Genomic DNA, 25,490 nt, shown 5'->3' on the forward strand with positions numbered 1-25,490 from the left:
GGAACAATAAACCTGCAGGTACACATGGGTATCTCCAGGACTGAGTTTGAGATCCAGTGTTTGAAGTATTTAAACTGTTTATTTCAGTACAGCTCTTTTTTTTGTCCATTTAGTAAAGTATATTTACCCTTATTTCATAATATTTTAGAGTAGCTACTGCTTAACTGATATTGTTTGTTGCACGCATTATCCAGTTTTCCATTATCCATAAGGGAAGAAGCACATGTACAGGCATGACAATCCTTTTCAGGGGCAAATTACAATTACAAGCAGAAAAGAATGTGCTGTGTGCTGGCCACTAACATAAACATATAAATAAAGTGTCAGTTTAGTTTTAATCAAGCTATTTGCTATAGATATGTTGAAACAGTTTGATTGGTTTATGCAGTGTTCATTTGTCAAATCTTTGAAGCCTCACGTCGGGAATGTTAAAGGGGGAATGGGTGTCATGTACTTTATAGGACATGAAGGAATAAACATATTTATAAAACACAAGAAATTATCACAGGCTTCTTGCTTGTTATCGGATTCATGGTGTCTGATGACATTTATTTATATATTACTACTTTTAGGTTTGATAATTTCTTGTTTATCTTGTTTTTACTTAGCCTCAACTTGCAGGCCCCTGGGAGCAGCCCTCTGAACCGACTTTTGTCTTGACAGCTTTGCCATGTGCTCCTTGTAAAGTTCCAATTGCCACGTATGTAATGATTTTAACCATTTTAAGTAATGTTATTTTGTATTTTTGTTTACATTTTAGCTACTTTGAATAGGTCATACTTACTAAGTAGCATATAAAGCATTTGAATGCTTAAGTTCATTTTCAGCTCCTTACGGTAATTTTAAGGAAAATGTCTTATGAACAGTATATTACTCTTTAATTTAATATTGTTTTTTGTATCAGTATGCTGCTGCTGGAGTATGTGAATTTCCCCTTGGGATTAATAAAGTATCTATCTATCTACCTATCTATCTACTTACCTACCTACCTACCTACCTATAAACGACTGACTTTTGGTAAAGTAAAAGTACTTACCTGTTTAAATCATTGAAGTGCAGGGGTGTGTTTCCTCAAGGATTTTAACTTTGGCTTCTGCTGGTCCATGTGATGCGAACCTGGCAACGGGCTAGGCCCGCATCCACTTCAGGCCTGATGGATGCCGTGCGTGCCCTGCCAAAAACTCAAATGTCTCCGTAGCCACCTGCCGTTGACGAAGTAAGAAATGCAGAGAGTTTAGTTTAGATAATTTTAGACATGCATGCATTACTTCTGAGAAAAGGAGCCCCAAATTAAATTCCCAGACAAAGTCCTTAGGTAAAGTTACAGGGACAGTAACTTAGTTTCCAGTGAGTATATTGGCTGGTTTTGCAGAGGAGAGATCTTTATATAGACAACATATTTACATCTTTTGAACAATTCCGTTCAAAATTCAACCTCCCAACTACACATTTCTTTCACTATCTTCAAATTAGAAATTTTGTTAAACAGAAATTGCCCGATTTCCCCCACCTCGCACCCTCCACAATGCTGGAAAAAATACTGTTCAATTTCGAGGAATTAAACACCATTTCCGCATTATATAAAATCCTATTAGAGTCCCTACCTTTAAAAGATCCAAGAGGACATTGGGAAGAAGATCTCTTAATCAATATATCAGAAAAGGAGTGGAAGGTAGCAAAGCAGAGAATTCACTCAAGCTCCATATGCGCAAAGCATAGAATTATTCAACTAAAAATTATGTATCGAGCTCATCTGTCTCGCTTAAAACTGTCCAAAATGTTTCCAGGGCAAGATCCAACCTGCGAACGCTGCAACCAAGCTCCTGCCTCACTGGGTCGCATGTTCTGGGCCTGCACCAAATTAACATCATTTTGGACCAAAATTTTTAAGTGCCTTTCAGACAGCCTTGGAGTCACAATCCCTCCTAACCCACTAGCAGCTGTGTTCGGTGTTCTTCCAGACGGACTTGAAGTGGCAAAGGACAAGCAAACAGTGATTGCATTCACTACACTTTTGGCACGCAGACTTATTCTGTTAAATTGGAAGAATTCTAACTCTCCTCTGATAAGTCAGTGGGAAACCGATGTTTTATATTATTTGAAATTGGAAAAAATCTAATTCTCAGTTAGAGGATCTGTACAAAATTTTTTCAAAACCTGGCAGGATCTGATCAATATTATTTTAGAATAAGAGAAATAACTATAACCACATTTAATTCCCTTCTCCATCTCTTATTTACATATATATTTATTTCTCCCTTTTTCTTATTGTTGTCTTATTAAAAAGCCCTAAGCAATTCTCCTTTAGCAAAGCTCTCCTGCTCAGGGGTGGGGTTTGATTTGTCTTCAATTTGTTTGGTTATAAATTGATCTATTTGTATGGAATGATTACAATAAAAATTAATAAAATTAAAAAAAAGAAACCCATCATGGGTGTGCTTGTACTCACACATATGCGAAGTCGCAGTGCTTTTTATTATGTTCCTCAAAGTAGTTGAGTGTAGCACATATGTAGAATGTACCTGTGTCAGCTGCTACAGGTAGAAGACAGCAGTGTAACACAGGATTTTCTGAAGGTTTTGATCCCAGGAGTAAAAGGCACTTCCTGCCTATAGGGGTTGTCTATTTTGACATAGTCATTGTGAGAGTGAGCTTGGTATAGCAGTTTCTATAAATAAACCAAGCATGTGCCTTATTTGTATGTATTTTCTTTTTATTATATATAGATATAAATATCTCCTAGTTGTAGTATTGTTGATGGAGGTATTTATATACTGTAGTAAGGACTTTATTTTGTGTTGTTTCGTCTTGACATTTTTAATTAGGAAGACTACAGTTTTTGTGTATACAGGTAAAATTCTGTTACAACAAACTCCCAGGGACCTAAAAATATTTCATTGTAACGAAAATTTTGTTGTAATGAGATTCTGTATTTGTTACTATAGTGATTTCTTTAACTTGTATCCAGGCATTGGCAATCATTTCAATAGCTGCTTTCGCGTTAATTTTAATCTGCTCCTGCCTACAAGTTATGCTGACGAGAATTTTTCTCAGCATTTCCTTGTGATGATACACATTCAAGGTGTGAATGATGCCCAAACCCAATGGCTGAAGCGCTGCCGTGCAATTGGGTGGGAGGAATTCAACGCGAACATTATCTAAATGTGGAAGCATGTTGTGGGCAGCACAGTTATCAATCAGAAGCCGAATCATCCTTTTTTTTTTTCTTCATATTGTGAGGCTTCTGAACTCTTTTGAGACCACTCCCCACCCAACGGTAACAAGACATTGAAGTGTATCCTGAAGTGCGATTGCAGCTTCTGTGGAAGATTGTTTGTCCGTTACCGGGGCAGGGCAGTAGGAGGCTCACAGCACTGTAGTGAAGCGCCACAGAAGCAAATCATAAAAGATTGGGGTCGCGCTATAAAGCCCTGTCTTGCACCCCAAAACATGAGGCTGAGTCTCAGTACTTTAGCAAAACCAGCTTTATTCAGCTTGAAACAGGAACGGCACGGTTATTTATTGTAGCATGATCTGCCACTCTGTCAGTGATTAAGTAATCCTGTTATCTGCATTTGGAATGTATGTGCTCCTAACCTTGCATCACCCATCAAGATCTTTTCTGTTTACTTTGGCGGAGAGATGCAGCATATCTGTGAGCCTGCTATTGCCTTGTACAGATGCGGAGTTCGCACTTCGGGACGCTCTTCGGCTTGATGTCTAGTTGTGAGAGGCACCAAGAGAGTTTACAAACCTCACATTTTCTTGAATGAGTGCCGCATTAATAGGAATGTTTCTTGAACGAGCATCATTGAACCACATAAAAACGGCTTTTTCGATGTCTTCAAACGCAGCAGTACACATACATTTACAACCAGAGATTTTTCTTCTATTTTTGCTCTGTCTTTCAAGAAAGTTGACAGTGTCAATGGTGAAATTCCGAATTCACTGGCAACGTCTTTTTTCTTTTTGCCGCAATCAAGAGCTGCAAAAAATTTAAGTTTTTTTTTCTAATATGAACTGTTGTCACTTTTTTGTGTCTGCCATTTCTATAGGAGGGTGACAATGAGTTAAATTCCAGTGGATGTTTTTCAAATGTTGACGAGCAGTAAGCAAAAGGTATCTCTGAAAACTACAGGAAACAAAAAGGGCAAAAAATAAAAAATAAAAGTACGAGGAAAGTTCGAAAAACGAAAAAAAAAAATTAATGTTTCTGTTTGGGGATCATTGTGCACAACTGAGCTGCGGCCACAGAACTAACTGCTCTGTGGATGATTCACTCAGGCATTTCAAGGTCTTTTGTGCACTTTGTTGTAATGAAAGTTTCTGCTGAATGTACTTTGTAGTAACACGATTTCTATAGACTTGTGTCATATGGGGAAGCTGTCGGGACTATAAACATACTTCGTTGTAATGAAAATTTCGTTGTAAAGATATTCGTTATAATGGAATTTTACCTGTATATATATTTTTTATCTTTGATTATTTTCATTTTTGGACTGGCAGTAATCATCGTAAATATTATTCAGTATTTTTGGGACATTGCTTTTGTGATTTGTGCACCTGTAAATAAAACCCACTATTTTTCTTAGAAATACCATCGTTTTGTGTCTGTGTCCCCATATCTGACATCTCTGAAGTCTGATCTCAGTTAGTCCCGAACAACAAGACGGCCAGTGTGTAGTCTTGTGGCAACCTTGCCACTACACTGGGTATAACACTCCTACATATCATTTAAGTGTTTGTTTGTGTATCTAGCTCAGAAGATCTTTCACTGCTTTTCGGGTTGTGTTAAGATCAAGTCTATAAGCATATTTTATACATTGACATAGTGTCAGAAATTTAGTAGTTCACCATTAACCAAATGTTCACACAAATACAAACATATTTAGCAGTTACAGTATGTGAGAGTCAGAATATAGACGTTTCTTCTTTCGGTCTGCTCCCGTTAGGGATTACCACAGCAGATCATCTTTTTCCATATCTTCCTGTCCACTGCATCTTGCTCTTTTATACCCATCACCTGCACATCATCTCTCACCACATCCATAAACCTTCTCTTAGGCCTTCCTCTTGCCTGGCAGCTCTATCTTTAGCACCCTTTTCCCAATATACCTAGTGTCTGTCCTCTGCACTTGTCCAAACCAACACAATCCTGCCTTTCTGACTTTGTTTCCAAACCGTCCTACCTGAGCTGACCCTCTAATGTACTCATTTCTAATCCTTTCCATCCTTGTCACACCCAATGCAAATCTTAACATCTTTAACTCTGCCACCTCCAGCTCTGTCTCCTATTTTTTAGTCAGTAAAACCATTTCCAACCCATATGATATATCTGGTCTCACTACCATCTTGTAGACCTTCCCTTTCATTCTTTCTGATACCCATCTGTCACAAATTACTCCTGACACTCTTCTCCACCCATTCCATCCTGCCTGCACTCTCTTTTTCACCTCTCTTCCACAATGCCCGTTACTCTGTGCTGTTGATCCCAAGTATTTAAATTCATCAACCTTCGCCAATTCTACTCCCTGCATCCTCACTATTCAACTGACCTCCCTCTCATTTACACACTTGTATTCTGTTTTGTTCCTACTGACCTTCGTTCCTCTCCTCTCTAGAGCATATCTCCACCTCTCTAGGGTCTTCTCAACCTGCTTCCTACTCTCACAGCAGATCACAATGTTATCAGCAAACATCATAGTCCATGGGAACTCCTGTCTAATCTCATCTGTCAACCTGTCCATCACCATTGCAAATAAGAAAGGGCTCAGAGCCCATCCCTGATGTAATCCCACCTCCACTTTGAATGCATTCGTCACTCCCCTCATACATATCCTGTACCACTCTTACATACTTCTCTGACAATCCCAACTTCCTCATACAATACCACAACTCCTCTTGAGGCACTCTTTCATATGCTTTTTCTAGGTCCACAAAGACCCAGTGCAACTCCTTCTGGTCTTCTCTATACTTCTCCATCAACATCCTCAGAGCAAATATCACTGTGGTGCACTTTCCTGGCATGAAACCATACTGTTGCTCACTAATCATCACCTCCCTTCTTAACCTAGCTTTCAGTATTCTTTCCTATAACTTCATGCTGTGATTCATCAGTTTTATCCCCCTGTAGTTATTACAACTAAGCACACCCCCCCCCCCCCCCCTTATTCTTAAAAATCGGTGCCAGTACACTTCTTCTCCACTCCTCGGGCATCCTCTCACTTTCCAAGATTCCATTAAACAGTCTGGTTAAAAACAACAATTACCATCTCTCCTAAACACCTCTATGCTTCCACAGGTATGTCATCTGCACCAACGGCCTTTCCATTCTTCATCCTTTTCATAGATGTCCTCACATCCTCCTTGCTAATCTGTTGAACTTCTTGATTCACTATTGCCAAATCTTCCAACTTTCTCCCTCTCTCTCTCTCATTCATCAGCCTCTCAAAGTACTCTTTCCTCCTGCTCAACACACACTCTTCGCTTGTGAGTACATTTCTATCTTTATCGTTTATCACCCTAGCCTGCTGCATATATTTCTTAGCTCAGTCCCTCTGTCTAGCTAATTGGTAAAAGTCCTTTTCTCCCTCCTTAGTGTCCAACCTATTAGACGACTCATCATACACCTTTTCTTTAGCCTTTGCCTTATCTCCTTGTTCTCTTGTCTGCTTTCTGCATCTCTCTGACTATCCCATTTCTTCTTTGCCAACCTGTTCCTCTATATACTCTCATGTACTTCTCCATTCCATCACCAGGTTGCCTTTTCCTCCTTCATCTGTCACACCAAGCACCCTTCTTGCTGTTACACTTACAACATCTGCTGTAGTTGCCCAGCTATCTGGCAGTTCTTCACTGCCACCCAGTGCCTGTGTTACCTCCTCCCTGAACTCAACCTTGCAGCCTACCTTTTTCAATTTCCACAATTTGATCCTTGGCTCTGCCCTCACTCTCCTACTCTTCTTGACCTCCAACGTTATCCTACAGACCACCATCCTATGCTACCTAACTACATTTTCCCCTGCCACCACTTTGCAGTCTTCAATCTCCTTCAGATTGACCCTCCTGTATAAGATATAATCTACCTGTGTTCATCTTCCTCCACTCTTGTACGTCATCCTATGTTCCTCTTTCTTCTTAAAATTCATATTCTCTGCAGCCATTTTGCAAAATCCACTGTCATCTGACCTTCTTCATTTCTCTCCATGACACCATACCTCCTCATCACCTCCTCATCCCCTCTGTTCCCTTCAGTATCATGTCCATTGAAATCCGCTCCAATCACAACTCTCTGTCCCTTGCATACAATGTCCATCATTTCATCCAACTCACTCCAGAAATCATCTTTCTCATCCATCGCACACCCAGTTTGTGGGACATATGAACTAACAACATTCATCATCATACCTTCAGTTTCTAGCTTCATAATCATCACTCTGTCTGACACTCTTTTCACCTCCAAAACACTCTTGACATACTGTTCCTTCAGAGTAATCCCTTCCCCATTTCTCCTCCCATCCACACCATGATAGAACAATTTGAATCCACCTCCGATCCACCTGGCCTTACTCCCCTTCTTAGTCTCTTGCACACACAATATATCAACCTTCCTTCTCTCCATCACATCAGCTAACTCTCTCCCAATACCGGTCATCTGCCAATATTCAAAGTTCCTACCCTCATTTCCACACTCTCCTCTCCTGCCTCGGGCACATCTCCCCCCTCTTCTTCTCCTTCTTCGGCCAACAGTAGCCCAGTTTTCACTAGCACCCTGTTGGCAAACATTACTGGTGGCGGCCGTTGTTAACCCGGGCCTCGACCGATCCGGTATGAAATCTGTATTGTTGTCCGTATATTGATCTGGCAAAATTCTACACCAGATGCCCTTACTGACGTAACCCTCTCCATTTATCAGGGCTTGGGACCGTCACAAAGAAACACACTGGTTTGTGCACCCCTGTGGCTGGATTAGAATATAGACGTTTCTTAAACTAAGGAAATTAGTATGTATTTCTGGAAAAAGGGTCTATGAACTATATGAAGCTGTTGATTTCATTTGCTTTTTTTTTTTAAATTCTAACTCACAAAGTGTAAATAATATAATGCTTCCCTCAGTCACTCGGATTGCTTTCTGACATCTTTAAAATTAATTAATTGCTGGGGAAACTGGCTCACTTAGCATACCATTTAATTGGTTTATTATTTGATTGACACGTCAAATAATAATAATGACAATGAATTGATCGGGCAAGTTTGACAATGTTGTGTTAAATGTCAGTTTTCAAGTATTTCTCAGGCTTCTAATAACACTGGACAATGACAATTTTGTCCCAATACTGTGATGGGTGTTCTAAGCATACATTATAATAATGAATTTAAATATGAAGTCATGTTTTTTCTGAAAGCTTAAGCTTTCTTCTGACATTACACTTGTATTTCATCATTTAGTGTCCTTGTAATGCAAACTTATTAACAAGTATATTTTCAAATATTAGTCACTTTTACATTAAAAGTGATGTTGTTGTTGATTCTGTTATAGTGACTGTTGGTCACGAACACAATATTAATGAGTCCTGCTTGTTCATTGACTCTTCAAAAGTAAGCCTGAAAGCAGTCCTTCTTCATAACAGAAATAAATTCTCTTCTGTACATATAGCACATGCTATTAACTTGAAAGAGTTGTATGAGAACATGATGTTACTTTTAGAAAACAGTATCAGAAATATACAGTAATCCCTCCTCCATCGCGGGGGTTGCGTTCCAGAGCCACCCGCGAAATAAGAAAATCCGCGAAGTAGAAACCATATGTTTATATGGTTATTTTTATATTGTCATGCTTGGGTCACAGATTTGCGCAGAAACACAGGAGATTGTAGAGAGACAGGAACGTTATTCAAACACTGCAAACAAACATTTGTCTCTTTTTCAAAAGTTTAAACTGTGCTCCATGACAAGACAGAGATGACAGTTCTGTCTCACAATTAAAAGAATGCAAACATATCTTCCTCTTCAAAGGAGTGCGTGTCAGGAGCACAGAATGTCACATAGATAGAGAAAACAATCTCTAGCAAACAAATCAATAGGGCTGTTTGGCTTTTAAGTATGCGAAGCACCGCGGCACAAAGCTGTTGAAGGCGGCAGCTCACACCCCCTCCGTCAGGAGCAGAGAGATAGAGAGACAGAGTTTGTTTTTCAGTCAAAAATCAATACGTGCCCTTCGAGCTTTTAAGTATGCAAAGCACCGTACAGCATGTCGTTTCAGAAAGCAGCTGCACAAAAGATAGCAACGTGAAGATAATCTTTCAGCATTTTTAGACGAGCGTCCGTATCGTCTAGGTGTGCGAACAGCCCCCCTGCTCAATCCCCATACGTCAGGATCAGAGAAAGTCAGCGCAAGAGAGAGAGAAGAGTAAGCAATCTAGCTTCTCAGCCATCTGCCAATAGCGTCCCTTGTATGAAATCAACTGGGCAAACCAACTGAGGAAGCATGTACCAGAAATTAAAAGACCCATTGTCCGCAGAAATCCGCGAACCAGCAAAAATCCGCGATATATATTTAAATATGCTTACATATAAAATCCGCGATGGAGTGAAGCCGCGAAAGGCGAAGCGCGATATAGCGAGGGATCACTGTATGTAGCGTATCTGTGCAGATGTAAAGGTGATTACATTCTTTCAGCTTAGTTATACCAAATGCTGTTGTTTTTTTTTGTACGAGTGGGCAGTAGGCACAAAAAGATTCACTACATACAGAAATAGTGGATATAACATGGTTCACTGTGTTTCCAAGAAAGGAAGGTTTGGTAAACAGTCCAGTTGTTGACACTAAGGAAGTTTATCTTCCTCCTCAGTGACCTTCTCAAGTCATACCAACAATGGGGTGCAATATGTCACTGAAGGTTCATTTCTTGGACTCTCAACTTCTGCTGAAAATGTACACATCAACTCCTGCATGACTTATGGCATAAAATGCCACCTTTATAAATTCAAACTAATCACATTACTTCGGTTTAGTGTGATCTTAATATATAAAGCAGAGTCGATGTATGTATGTTTGATGTCCGCCATAAAAATCTGCACCGGGTGTCCGATCGCCACCAAACTGGGGATGGGGCTACTTTGTGACCAGGAGGTGGTCATGGCATATGTTTGTTTGGGAAAAATGTTCGTGGTGAAGCGCAGGGCACCTTTTCACCGACACAACGTTCGGCACACGTTCCCATACTTATCATCGACAAGATGACCGCACGTTGCAACAGACGTTAACGGCGGCTCCATCTAGCGGCATGTTTGGTCCCTGTGCATCGCTCTTTACCAATGTTTCTTTAAATTGCCAACAGATGGCGGAAGTGTCCAAGTATGAGAAGGCTGACTGCTTTCATCAGGTGAAGGGGAACTGCCGTATGGGTGTAAAACATGAACGACCCAGTGCATGTGACTGGCTTTCAATATTTGTGGTGCTATTTGCTTGCTTTCCGACTCACATTACGATTTCAGTCTTGGTCTCTCTGACTGACTGGTGCTATTTGTTCGCTTTCCGACGTATTGTAAATAACGTACATTCATCTCACTGTGGTGCTTATTCTGTACGTAATACCATGTAACACATTATAATTGTCCTGCTTTTCGCTAATATACCCATGCCACCGAAAAAATGACGTAGAATTAGAAAGTCCACTTCCAATGCCAGAAAAAAGTCTATTTCAAGGGCGTCTGAAACATTGCGCAAGACGTGAAAATGTTTTCATACCAAGAATTACGCTGATTCCGAATGATTTACTCTTTGATTTCAAACGGCTACAATTTCATGTTCGTTTGGCTTTTGCTATGTCAATTAATAAGGCTCAAGGGCAATCACTGCAAGTTAAACGCATCAATTTGGATAATCCATGCTTTTCACACGGACAACTCTACGTAGCATGTTCTACAGTGGGCAATCCTCTGAATTTGTTCATTTTCGCACCACAAGGCAAAACAAAAAATATAGTGTATCCAAAGGCTCTGGAATGACCACTTATATTACCTATTACAATAAAATGTCAATCAGAAAACTGTTTGTTCTATTTCTATGTTCTGTTTCTTTCATTTAGGAAATTCACCAGTTATAGACTCCTGGGCAACGCCGGGTATTCCTGCTAGTTGTTAATAACTGTGACTCTTCTGGGTCCTGTTTTTGCCAGTTTTGTAGATGCTAGAAAAAGAAGACTGAAAATTTTCCCTTAATTGGCTCTTGTTTTAATAAATAAAATATATTTATAGTGTCAATACAATGATGACTGCTGAAGCCTAAATTGTTTTGTTTTTTTTTCATAATTATATTGCTATGGTTTCCATGCATATTCTTTTGCTTAAAAGTTCACTATAGTCTTATTTCATTAAACTTAGTTTTATTGTATTCTTAAATAAATCAAATCTTGGTGTTTAGAGATTTTATTTTCCTTTTACAACATGATACCATGATGTTCTGGTGAATATATTAAATATATGATAACAAACCAGCTAATCTGACCACTGCTAATTCTTTGGTGATAAGTACAGCTTCTTTAGCCCAGGAAATTTCTGTGATTCAGAAAGTAGCATTGAGTATGCTGTGGTGTAGCTCACTTTGTCATTCTTCTTATTCTTGTTTGCAAACAATCCACTCATGGAATTGTTTAAATACAACATAAAATCAAAAGGAATAACACTTTGATACTAGATGATTGCTGTTTGCCCTTTCAGTGTGGTGTGCTTTTTGGCAATCAGCAGACATGAATAAATGACGTGACATAAGCTGTGTAAAAAATGTTGATTCTAACTAAAGGTATCTGCCATTTAGAATGAGCTTAATTGTTAGTCTTCAATGTGTAGTCCAGCTATAATTCAGTGGTTGTAGTGGCTACTATTTAGCCCAAAATATATCTCACAGAAAGGCATGAAAACACTATTGCTTCTTAAGAAGATTGACTGAATGCTCATTTAGTATATATTAGAAGTAGAAAAGGGTGCAAAGCTAGAATCTGTAATTAGCATTTCGCCTGCGTAACATCTGTGTTGGCGAGCTAGCTTTTCTTTGACAAAGTCTACAGAGAAGGTTTTCAAGGCCAGTATCACATACAAGCAGTTACTAGCAGAAACTTTTGAGTTTTTAGCAATTTCCCGAATATAAGGTGAAGAGCTCGTAAATGATACAGAATAGAACACCCTGTTCCTTATATTGAGAGGGTAAAATATGTTGTGTATCTAGCAGTATAGTGAATGTAATACAGTAAAAAAGGTCAACAAATTTCACCAACAACCCACAATAAAAACAATTTAGCAGCTGGAAAAACACCACAAATTGTTGCACATTACGAAAGAGACTAATCTGTAGTCAAGGATGAATTTCACAGGTTGTAGTGGTTATATAATTTATTTTAACTATTAAATATTTGATTTCCACTATAGAAATTGTGTAATTGGGTGGTAGTTTTAATCACTTGTGCTATAATTCACTTTTTTTCTCCTGTTTTAGTCAGTTTATTTACAATAATTTAATCTGTAAGAGTCCACACTTGAGATGTGCAGCCTGATTTATGCATATTATAGCAGACTTTGGGGGTTGTTTCTTAGATAAGGTATGAGTAAAAGCTGGGTTTGTCTCTTAAGACTAGTAAACCTTGTGGGAAAGACAAATGTCTCTCGAGAAGGGGAGACTTCAGGTTCCTGTGAGTTAAACTGGGAGCGTGGGTGAGGATAGGGTTAGCCATGTAAAAATCAATTGATGTCACTAGATAGAAAGCTGCTGGGATTGTTAATGATTTGCTTGGTAGTCTGAAAAGGAAGTAAACATAGATGGTTTGTTTCAATTTAGTAATTGCAGATCATGGTTCTACCAAACTTCTCTTTGATCAATACTGTACAACTTTTTTTGTTTTTGTGCTGTATGAGGAGAAGTGAATATGATCAATTGATGTTGATTGGTCAATTAATAATTTACAGAAATGCTAACAAATATTTTGGTAAGGTTTAGTAAGGCTCCCCTGTTTTTCCTTGGTTAGATGGTGTTTCAGTGTCCATGTTCCTCATCTCACTCTACGTTAGGCACTTTCCTGTGTCTTATCAACTTTAATTTCAATCTCTCACTTGAAAGAATGCTATACAGTAATCCCTCCTCCATCGCGGGGGTTGCGTTCCAGAGCCACCCGCGAAATAAGAAAATCCGCGAAGTAGAAACCATATGTTTATATGGTTATTTTTATATATTTTAAGCCCTTATAAACTCTCCCACACTATTACAAACATTTCACGCACAATTATACAGCATAAACCCTTTGTATTCTCTTAGATATTAGGTAAGATTCGTTGAAATTATGTATGTAAACACAGTTTACATACAGTAAAACCTAAATATTATTTTAAAGATATCAAGCGTCTCCGATATCACATATGTTACAGCCATTACGACAGACAGGCCACCAGCAATAAATACGTACAACGCAAGAAAAATTGTATACAGTAAAATGTGTGTACAGTGACACTAAACTATGTACATGTAATAAGTACTGTACGAAAATAATTAATTATGGTTACTCACCAACAATGACACAACGACTTGTCCGATAATGATGAGTTTAGTTTTACTGCACAACAAAGGAGAGCGTTACAGCTCTTCTAAAGGAGCCTCTTCAGGCGACTGTTTAGCACCGCCGTTGTTCTTCTTCCATCACTCTTCAATCCAAATCCCTAGAGCAGATTCCATACAGACTACTGCCTTATCATGTCCACTTGCAACTCATTTTGCACCCTGGTTAAAAGACACTGCGGCCGTAGATCTTATATGCTTTTCCTCCTTTTTAAATAAAAAGAATCGTGGACTCATCGTGTAGCTGTTTCCTTCCTTCAACATATCCAAAACTTTTACCTTTTCTGCAATCATTTGCATCTTCTGTTGGCACTTGTGCACGTTAATGTTGAATGAGTGAGATTACACTTCCTGGTTAATGTAACACTCCGTCGCTGAGCCAATCAGCAGCACACAGGAACTTAACTGCGTGCTCTGATTGGGTAGCTTCTCAGCCATCCGCCAATAGCGTCCCTTGTTTCAATTCAAATGCGTCCCTTGTTTCAATTCAAATGGGCAAATCAACTGAGGAAGCACACGTACTGTAGACCGCAGACATCCGCGAAGCAGTGAAAAATCCGCGATATATATTCACATATGCTTACATTTAAAATCTGCGGTGGAGTGAAGCCGCGAAAGACGAAGCGCGATATAGCGAGGGATCACTGTATTTCGTTTATGCAGTTTGAATAAAATAGAAAAAAGGAAAGTATCAGCAAAAGTGTATGTAGCAATGATTAGTTTGTAGTTAAATTGTATGTTTGATGTGCTTCGGGGTTGTGCTTGTTCTAGGAGGGATAAAATGAAAGTTTAGAGAAATATATGAGCAAAGGGGGGTGACAGTGGAGTTCAGAGGTGCAGCCAAAAGTAGTGTGGTGTAGGGAGAGGGGAAATGCATTGAATAAAACCAACTATTGGTGCATAGTTGAATCTGGTCTTTTCAATGAAATTGCTTGTCTGAGCTGAGACTTCTAAGGATTCAGAAATCTCTGGTTCAAGTGTATTGGAAAATGTAAAAAATGGCAAGGGTGAAAGATTCACACAGGCTAATTGGCATGTTATGGAGAAAGGCCAGATTCAATGACTGCTAAAGCAGAGCTGACAGCAAACGAGTAGGCAAAGAGTGTCATGAGAGCTTTATTTTAACAAAATGTGACGGGTCATTTATTTGGGCATGTAGCTTGCCCGATGATTATTTAAGTATTTGTTAAAAGTTGAAATAGTATACAGTGGTGTTTATTAATGAGTTAAGATTGTTACTGTGTATACATTTTGAATGCAATGTTATTGTTTTTGATGTTATACAGTATACAGTACATGCATAGTTCATATATAATTGAATACTTCATATAAAGATTGTTAGGTAAATTTGAAATAAAATATTATTTAGCAAGATTGAATTAAAACCTTGATAAACCACCTTTATTCCCATCCCAATCAAGAGTCAGAGGTGAGCTCCATAACTGTAACACTGATCTTCTGACATGGAGGTGGACAGTTGGTTTTTGGTGGGGCAGTTTACAGTTGTCAACTAACTTAACATGCATGTCTTTAAGAGTGTGTTAGAAAAACTAGAGTACATGGAAGAAGAACCACATAGATATGGGATGTATGCAGACTTTTTACAATTAACAGATGTGTAAAGGATTCAAGCCCAGTATGGAGAATCTGTGAAAGAACAGCACTAACCACTGTACTGGTGCACCAGAAACTAATGAAGTGTAGTATGATTATTTAATAAAATGTATTTTTTTTATGCTTGCTGCAACTAATACTTTCCATGTAGTTATACTAGTTATATATCATATTTAGGTAGTAAAAGTGTACCATATATTTATACAACTTGTGCCTCTAGTTTATTTTATCAGATTTAACATTATTATTAGATACTTGTAACAATTAAAACAAGCATAGTTCTTTAAGTATTCAGATCCTCCTTCCCCAAAAACAAGAGAGAATACATGAAAAGAAAAGAAGCAAAAGAATACTTAGAATATGGCAAAAGCTATCATATTTAAAAGTCTTAGCTGAAGATGATATTGAGGGGCTACCATAGGCTGAAGTATTGCTCACTTATTTGTAATGTAAATCTCATTTTATCTGATTTTAAGTAATTTTGAGGGCATGATTTTTCCTTTGCGAAATGTTTGGACACTTCCAGCATGACAGAAAAAAGTGGCACACAAGTAATGTAGCAAATGGACAGAATTATCTTTAAACTCTGCTGCTGTATTCTGTGATATCCTTAAAGCATATTAATAGATGAGGATTTATAGTAATCTAAGACTGTTCGATAGGTAGGTAAAGATTGTAGTCCATTAATATTAAGTAGAAAACCTAGGCACAACATCTGACCAAGAGAAGCAGACATTTGAGAACATCCCTTATAACCTGAATTAGACTTTGTTGTACAGATTGAGAAACAACATATTCTATTTAATGTAATGTACTTAAGTCTTAATGTTAGGTTAATTTACCAGTGCTGTTTTAGATTATAAAATGGTATATGTTTATAGAAACAATTATGAAAGTTTTGAGATACTTTGTTTATCACTAGTAGTAGTAGTATTATACCTAAAGTATATTGTCCATAATGAATATAGGAAAATGAACCAAGCTGTTTATATAGAAGTGTCTCTTTTGCATGTTATGGAAAAAAATGTTAAGGTGATAAATGTTTAAGATTTAGTAGTTATTTATGAAGGTCTGAATTAATTCTACTTTTCCACTTTTAAACAATATATATTCTAGAAATGGGAGTATGATAAGTTTGTAAGGGCAGATTTCACAGTAGGGCATCTACCGCACTGATACTAAAACCAAATTATTTAATCATTGCATTATTATGATTTAACCAGTTTGCAAATGTTGGGGCAATAAGTAAAGGCTGTAATGAAAAAATAGTGCACAGCCTACTTTCCATAGCTTACCAATTAGATGTGGGTTCTACTCTGCCCAACTTTCAAGTCTCAAAAGTACAGATATTCACTTCACAGTAATAAAATTGCTAGTTAGAGTCATGCCTTTCTCTTTTTTGCCCTCTACCATTTCTGTTCCACATAAAAGTTATAGCTGCATTGGATTATTTTAGGAACGATTTCTTTATATAAACCAGACTGTAAAGGTTTTAGTAAGAAATCAAGCAAAACAACACATTTTATTGGCTAACTGAACAGATTACAGTATGCACGCTTTTGAGGCATCATTTTGCTTGTCTTCTAACTGCATCAATCATGGCTAACATGGTACAACACCATACTGCTAAAAGTTTTGGTAAAATATTAATTTAATCAATGTTAAATCTACCAGCTAATGTCAGGTGAAGGCTAACAGAGTAAAACACCATACTGCTAAAAGTTTTGGTAAAATATTAATCAATGTTAAATCTCCCAGCTAATGTCAGGTGAAGATTAGATCGGCTGCCAAATGTTGTAGATTTTACAGCATTTCATTTTTGTTTTTTCTGTTTACATACAAAAAATGTTGAGCCCTTGCATGAGAGGGGAATTCTACAGTGCTGATTTTGTAAGTGGTAAAATATTAACTAGTGAATTATAGTGCATACTTCCTGTTTAAGAACCAAGTCAACACTAATGCCGAAAACTACAAAGTGATGTATCATACTAGTGCAACATTTCTAAAACTATAGAAAAATATTCCTTGGTAGATTTGTTCTTGCCTAGTGAGCTTGTAGTAGGGCCAGCCTACTTTATGTGTCAGGGATAAAAGATGGGCTGCAGAATTCTGTTGTAATGGTGGGGTCTGTTGAGGATGACCCAAGGTCTAGTCAATCTTCAGCATCACCAATAGAAAAAAAATGTTGCAACCATAGAGAAGATTAAGTTGTGAATTATAGATTGATGATTCATGAGATAATAGACACTATATGATTAATTATGGATCAGTTGATTAAATGCCTAATGAACAATTTAACAAAAGCAGGTTCTTTGTATAGTGTGTGCCTAGAATGTTGACTTTTGAAGCAAAGCCTTGCCACATCCAATGTTCTAAGGATCCTCTCAAGCTAATGAGTTCAGACTAAAAGAAATTTAAATAACATTTTATAACTGTAATGAAATGGATGCTTAACTATATCCCAAAGTCTAAACAACAGTTGTAATAACGAAATTGAGTGTCTTCCAAGGTCCATGCTAGTGCCACAAATATATTCTTCTTCTTTCAGCTACTCCTGTTAGGGGTTGCCACAGCAGATCATCTTCTTCAATATCTTCCTGTCTTCTGCATCTTGCTCTGTTACACCTACCACCTGCATGTCCTCTCTCAACACATCCATAAACCTTCTCTTAGGCCTTCCTCTTTTCCTCTTGCATGGCAGCTCTATCGTTAACATCCTTTTCCCAATATACCTAGCATCTCTCCTCTGCACATGTCCAAACCAACGCAATCTCGCCTCTCTGACTTTATCTCCCAACTGTCCAACTTGAGCTGACCCTCTAATGTACTCATTTCTGATCCTGTCCATTCTCGTCACACCCAGTGCAAATCTTAACATCTTTATCTCTGCCAACTCCAACTCTGTTCTTACTGACCTTCACTCCTCTCTAGAGCAAACCTCCAACTCTCCAGGGTCTCCTCGACCTGCTCCCTACTGTCGCTACAGATCACAATGTCATCAGCAAACATCATAGTCCACAGGAACTCCTGTCTAATCTCATCTGTCAACCTGTCCATCACCATTGCAAATAAGAAAGGGCTCAGAGCCGATCCCTGATGTAATCTCACCTCCACTTTGAATGCATCCGTCACTCCCCTCATACATATCCTGTACCACTCTTACATACTTCTGACACTCCCAACTTCCTCATACAATACCACAACTCCTCTTGAAGCACTGTCATATGCTTTTTCCAACAAAGACCCAATGCAACTCCTTCTGGGCTTCTCTATACTTCTCCATCAACACACTCAGAGCAAACATTACCTCTGTGGTGCTCTTTCCTGGCATGAAACCATACTGCTGTTCACTAATCATCACCTCCCTTCTTAACCTAGCTTCCACTACTCTTTCCCATAACTTCATGCTAGTGCTGCAAATATACTGTGCCTTTTTTTTTTTTTTTTTTTTTTTTGGAAAATCAGGGTATAGTCCATATGTATTGCATGGCTGAAAAATCTCACATAATCAGGCAAAATATATTGCAGATTGGCAATACTCCCCATTACTCCCCTTCTCCATACACAAACACACTATACAGGTAGTAAAGACTGCTCTGTGAAATTGTACATTATAGGTGATGCCACACTCACCCTGTTTCTCACTCTGATGGGTATCTACATGAAACATCCTATGCCAATAGTGAAGAGTTCAGATTAGCTACAGAAGAGTGATTACACAAGCAACCGTTGAGCAGCACAGGAAAACATTGTGAATATTATAACAAGTGTATTCGTGTTCATAGGGGTTATGTTGATAAATATAACTTCTGTGGCTTAATCTGAGTCTTTCTTAATAGGTCAGCCACAAAACTTTCTGATCACCACTTAGTGAGAAGTCAAGCAAAATGCTCACCACTTTAATTAAATTTTGACATTTCTGCCAATGAATATATAATGTACAAGTAGTACTAGGGTGTTGCACCGTGTTAGCCATTATGAATGTAGTGAAAAGTCGAGCAAAATGACACATTTTATTGGCTAACTAAAAAGATTACACTATGCAAGCTTTCGAGGCAACTCAGGAGCCTTCTTCAGGCAAGATGTAATACAGAAACTGGAGTTCCCCATGTTTATATACACGCTAGGACAAGAAACAACATTGGTAAATCTTTTAAGTGAGAAATTTTAAATGTAAAAAAATTAATAGACTCCTTCAGGGTAGGGTTCATTTAACAAGAGAGAAGAACAATGTATGGTCAAGATCTTTGGATAAGATAACTGTCCAACAAAGTCTTTTGAAGTTCCTAATGAGTTTTTCAATACAATGTGGGCCTGTAGTCAGGTTGTCTGCATATTGTAATCTTTTTAGCTAGCCAATATAAGGTGTAATTTTGCTTGACTTTTCACTACGTTAATGTACAAGAAAGAAAATAACAGTATGCGTTAAGTAGCAAATTATGCAGAATTCTAAATTAATTTTGCTCTTCTATAGTAGATTGTTTGTTAAGTACAAATACCAAAAAGTGTTTTTTTTATTTTTATTTCTGTTGTTTACTCATAATCAAAATACTTAAGTAACTGTGATTTAGCAGTCAATTGCATTAAAAAGTATTTTGTGCAGTATACTAAAATATCATTTCTGATTTTCTGTGAAAGCTATTCCTGATTTGTATTAGTGGGAAAATTAATCTAATACTCCCCCCACTTCATAGCCTTTTTGTAATGCTCCTTGTTTCAAGCAACACAGCACTTCTGTCAGCATAAGGTTTGTCAACCTGTAGTCAGAAGCGTATTGAATGCATGTCTTCTCTCTTATTCCAATTCTATGCAATGGCCACTGATAGATTTAGCAACAATTATAAATGTAATGGCAAAGAAAACAAAATACATTATAGTAGCTATTACTCCTGTTAAAATAAATTTAGCGTTACTTAGTTCAAGATTATGTAAAGAGATACAAGAGGGATGATAGTCAAAGGCACCAGCAGAAGATAGAGAGAGATGTAACATGGACAGAAGTATACCAGTCCAAAAGAGCAATGGGTTGCAACCCCTGTGGGTGGGATGGGTTGGGTTACCAGGTTCTTGAAAAAGAGAGGTAAAAAAGAAAAAGAAAGTGAAAGATATCTTGGCTGACAGATTCCAGCAGATGGCTTCAGCATAGGCCAAAGTTCTTTTTCAAGGCTAATATTATTGACAAATGTTGCTAGGCCAGAATTCATCTGCTCTGGATAACCAGCACTTAAGCAACAACTGAGATGCAGAAAGACTGTTCATGGGTGTGCTAATCATATGTTCATGTAGAAGGCTTCCCTGACCTAATTCTAGCACTTGCCTGAAAGTGACCCTATTTGGAGGTATAAAGCTACTTCATGGCCAAGGTCCATCTAAGATGACATTTAACAGGTTAGTTGGTGCAAGGTTGCATTGGCAGGATAACAAGATAAAAATATTAGTTAAAAAGTGAGTTCTTTGGTGTTACTTTAAGGTGGTTAAATGGGTGAGCCACTCCACTGGAAAGACATGAGATCAGGAACTGCTGTAAAAGGTTTGGAGTGGTAAAACATTTTTGTTTTCCTCAAGTTTTTTTTTCCATTTCAAAACAGGAATGACAAAATATATTTACAGTGATCCCTCGCTATATTGCGCTTCGCCTTTCGCGGCTTCACTTCATCGCGGATTTTATATGTAAGCATATTTAAATATATATCGCGGATTTTTCGCTGCTTCGCGGGTTTCTGAGGACAATGGGTCTTTTAATTTCTGGTACATGCTTCCTCAGTTGGTTTGCCCAGTTGATTTCATACAAGGGACGCTATTGGCAGATGGCTGAGAAGCTACCCAACTTACTTTCTCTCTCTCTTGCGCTGACTTTCTCTGATCCTGATGTATGGGGATTGAGCAGGGGGGCTGTTCGCACACCTAGACGATATGGACGCTCGTCTAAAAATGCTGAAAGATTATCTTCACGTTGCTATCTTTTGTGCAGCTGCTTCCTGAAACGACATGCTGCACGGTGCTTCGCATACTTAAAAGCTCAAAGGGCACGTATTGATTTTTGACTTTGTTTTTCTGTGGCTCTCTCTCTCTCTCTTACTGCTATTGACAGAGGGGGTGTGAGCAGCCGCCTTCAACAGCTTTGTACCGGCGGTGCTTCGCATACTTAAAAGCCAAAAAGCCCTATTGATTTTTTTTTTGACTGCTTGCTTTGCACTCCTTTGAAAAGGAAGATATGTTTGCATTCTTTTAATTGTGAGACAGAACTGTCATCTCTGTCTTGTCATGGAGCACAGTTTAAACTTTTGAAAAAGAGACAAATGTTTGTTTGCAGTGTTTGAATAACGTTCCTGTCTCTCTACAACCTCCTGTGTTTCTGCGCAAATCTGTGACCCAAGCATGACATTCTAAAAATAACCATATAAACATATGGTTTCTACTTCGCGGATTTTCCTATTTCGCGGGTGGCTCTGGAACGCAACCCCCGCGATGGAGGAGGGATTACTGTATTTATATACATTATGCTGTTAAAAGTAAAAGTTGAGCATAACTGTCTATAATTATACTTGTGAGGTCAATGTTTGCATACTGTCATAAATATCTATTTTAAATGTTTTATTTAGCATTGTTGTTATACTCATTGACTAAATGTGTTGGTTGTTTTCTCTTTGTAGGATGTGTCTTGGGCAGCATGAAGTGAGTACAGCATTCTAAGATTGACATTTTAGATTCAGAAAATGCATAGATGGGTGGATTTTTATATTTAAGAACTTTTTTTTAAAAAACTATTAAAATGTGCACCAATCAGCCACAACATTAAAACCACCTGCCTAATATTGTATAGGTTCCCTTGTGGCCACCAAAACTGCTCTGATGTGTTGAGGCATGAACTCCACAAGACCTCTGAAGGTATCTTGTAGTATCCAGTACCAATATGTTAGCCAACAGATCTTTTAAGTCCTGTAAGTTGAAAGGTGAGGCCTCCATGGATCAGCCTTTTTTGTGATTTCCTACAGAGGCTCTGTCTAATTGAGATTCTCTGGAATTTGGTGGCCAAGTTAACACCTTGATCTCTTTGTTGTGTTCCTCAAACCATTCCTGAACAATTTTGGCAGTGCTGCAGAGCATATTATTCTTCTGAAAGGGAATACCTTTGCCATGGTAAGGTGTACTTGGTCTGCAACAGACTTTAGATAGTGTCCTGGTATACCAGATCTGAAATTTTTAAAACAATAGGTGCCTTGGTTTTTATTATATTTTGCTCAAACAAACAAGATGAACTTAATTGACAGTACCAGTAATCTACCACCTTAAAACATCTGTTTCGATGGTTTGCTTCAGGCTGTGTTGATTATCTTATCATGTGGAAACAGAACTTTGACATCCAGCCAATCATCGTGACAAGGAATTGATAATCTAGCTCTCAATCACATTAGTAGACCCCGAGTTTAAGCTTTTACTTAAATATTGTGTTTATTTGCATCAAAACCAATAGTAGCAACAATAAGCATTACAAATAGTTATAAAACCAGATTGGGTTCAGTCTTCATATCAGCAAGACAGTCCAGATGGTCCACTTCCTTAGTTATAGATTACTTATCCTTAATTAAAAATCACAAGAATGATTTCTTGCTGGAGAGAGAGCTCCATTAAAATGTCTAGCAGCTAAGGAACAGCAGATAGAAAAGTCAATTTAAGTGTCCATTTTAGCTAAAGAAATGTTTTTCCCCAAAGTGGCCTTTTTCCCCATGCAACGACTGAGAGCTGAGCTCTTTACAGTAGTGTCCGAAAAGCGGCAACTGAACAGGAGAGAAAGCTACATTTTTGCATCAAGAAGCAACTGAACTGAGAGGGATATTTTGTTGAAAAAATAATAAGGGAAAGAAAATTTCTAATAAAAAGGTAACCTCTTTCCCCAACTTTTTACCCAAAATCTGTGCGAATACCTGCGCTACTTCTACTTGCAGGGTGAAAACTTTCTCAAAACACAGAAATGTTAGTAAATCATTATCATACAAGCTCCAGGGTGATATCCATAGGAATGAAAAGCAGCTTCTAATAGATTAGCTATACAAAACATTCTAAGGCCCTGCTTCACTTTTTAACAATGCAAAATACTCTAAACCCTACTATGTCTTTCACCTGTCACAGAATATACTTCACTCCTGTTCAACATGATAAGACTCTCATTAAATTATCATGCATACACTGCATAATCTGGTTCAGTGTGTTGGGGTCATCTTACTTTACTCTTTTTTTCGATTCTTTATCAATTTTATGCATTTGTCCTCAGTGCATTTTCCATTCATTTTCTTATTTTATGTCAATTTATTATGGTAATATATTTCACTTCAGTAGTGTTCTGAAAAAGTATTTGATTTTGTAATGTGGCTCTAAGAAATTTGGGTACCAGCTGTACCTTTTAGCAAATTCCCTACATTGCCACCCTCCAACCTGAACCTCTAAGACCAGAAAAAGTTGCTTTCATGGTTTTATTATTTTACCTTAATGACATTTTGGCAATATCCCACATTTTGTTCAACTACTGCTAAGACACCGCATTGGTTTGTTAAGGGGCATGTTCCTGGAAGTTGGAGCAATGATGTCACTCGATGGTATTTAAACCAGTATTCTACATTACTTATCGTCACAAGTTTTGGGATAGAACCTAATAGTTGACTGCATTCTTTCTCAGTGATTTGTTTGGCAAATGATCTTTATCTTCACTCTTTTAACTTAATTTTTGATTCTTGTCTTGTCTAGTCCATACTATAAGTCTCTCTACCTCTTTGGTACTGGCAGAACAGCTTAACAGTTTCCTTTTAGCACTTCCTTTTTTCCTACCTGTATAACTATGTTATTGCAGCCAAAAATTATTATTTTGTAAATGATTAATCTATCAACTATTTTTTGTCAACAAAATTTTTATTAAAGAAAATAAATAAAATGCAGGAAGTAACAAAACATATGAAATTGCAATAAAGATAAATAATAAAACATTTTCCTCCCCAACCTTGTCAGCAAGCAAATAAACAAAAACAGAGAAAGTCACTGAAGTTGTGTTGTACATGACTAAATCAGTAAGGGCAGAGGTATACAGCCAGATTGAAAAGGAAAGGCAGCAGAGAGGATACGTTCTGATCATTGCCAGCCACCAGATAACCATTCACCCATAAGTCTGGAGACCAAAAGTCACAAATGCCATTCCCTGATGTTGGAATCAGCTGCTCGGTTAATCCTTAATACCAAGAGTTCAGGAAAAGATAGTTATAGAAAGAAGATTTTCAAGAATCAAAAGAGGAACAACAGGGTGAATTCCATCAAGAGACCATAGCAAATTTAGCAGAGCAAGGTACATAGAGAGAAGCTGGATTGGGCTGAAAGAGCGTATGGAAAGGTCCAGGAAAAAGAACATATAAGGTGGAGAATGGGAATTTGAAACAGCAAACCAATAGGGAGTGACAGTAGGCAGTTTCAAAATGTATGGAGGAAAATTCCAAGGACCTTTAAGGAGGAAAAGTGACAAAAGGGGTCAAGTGGATAAGCCCATAGCAAAAAAAAATTATGTGAGTAAGATATAAATGCTAGACAAAATTAAACTGAGTGTGCTGATGGTTGGGGTTCCTGGAAGACATTTTTAAAGTTAGTTTTCCATTACATGGTAATTGAGGATGGGAGATCACATTGCCACACCGAATACAAGGGTATGAACTTGTAGGAGGCTTTGCTTAATGCAGCAAATAAAGTAGCAGCTGTTTTATTTTCTACAATAAGAATAATGAGAAAAGACAAAGTGGATGAGAAAGAAGAGGAGAGAAAAGTGATATACCACATATCTAAAGGACTGAGCACAGCTAGAGATAAAAGAAAAAAAGAAGAGGAGGGGATGAAGAACCTGGACCTTAGTGTGTAGAATGTCTGGAGTCCCATGTCATACAAGACAGACCAATGTGACAAAATGGATTGTCCACCAATACAGAGAGCTTCATTGTGAAATATAGGAGTTCAGTGATCCCTCGCTATATCACGCTTCGCCTTTCGTGGCTTCACTCCATCGCGGATTTTATATGTAAGCATATTTAAATATATATCGCGGATTTTTTGCTGGTTCGCAGATTTCTGCGGACAATGGGTCTTTTAATTTCTGGTACATGCTTCCTCAGTTGGTTTGCCCAGTTGATTTCATACAAGGGACGCTATTGGCAGATGGCTGAGAAGCTAGATTGCTTACTTTTCTCTGTCTCTCTTGCGCTGACTTTCTCTGATCCTGATGTATGGGGATTGAGCAGGGGGG

General features: G+C 38.0%; 1 protein-coding gene across 1 annotated transcript in view; it reads left to right on the plus strand.

Moving 5' to 3' along the window:
* Positions 1 to 25,490, plus strand: part of nfxl1 (nuclear transcription factor, X-box binding-like 1) — a 138,622-nt gene that overhangs the window by 85,124 nt on the left and 28,008 nt on the right. The window contains exons 15-16 of the mRNA XM_028801911.2: positions 609 to 700; positions 21,871 to 21,892. Coding sequence (XP_028657744.2) covers positions 609 to 700; positions 21,871 to 21,892 — 114 coding nt within the window. The remainder of the gene's footprint in view (positions 1 to 608; positions 701 to 21,870; positions 21,893 to 25,490) is intronic.

This window comes from Erpetoichthys calabaricus, chromosome 5, assembly GCF_900747795.2.
Source record: "Erpetoichthys calabaricus chromosome 5, fErpCal1.3, whole genome shotgun sequence".
In the NCBI taxonomy this organism is placed as follows: domain Eukaryota; kingdom Metazoa; phylum Chordata; class Cladistia; order Polypteriformes; family Polypteridae; genus Erpetoichthys; species Erpetoichthys calabaricus.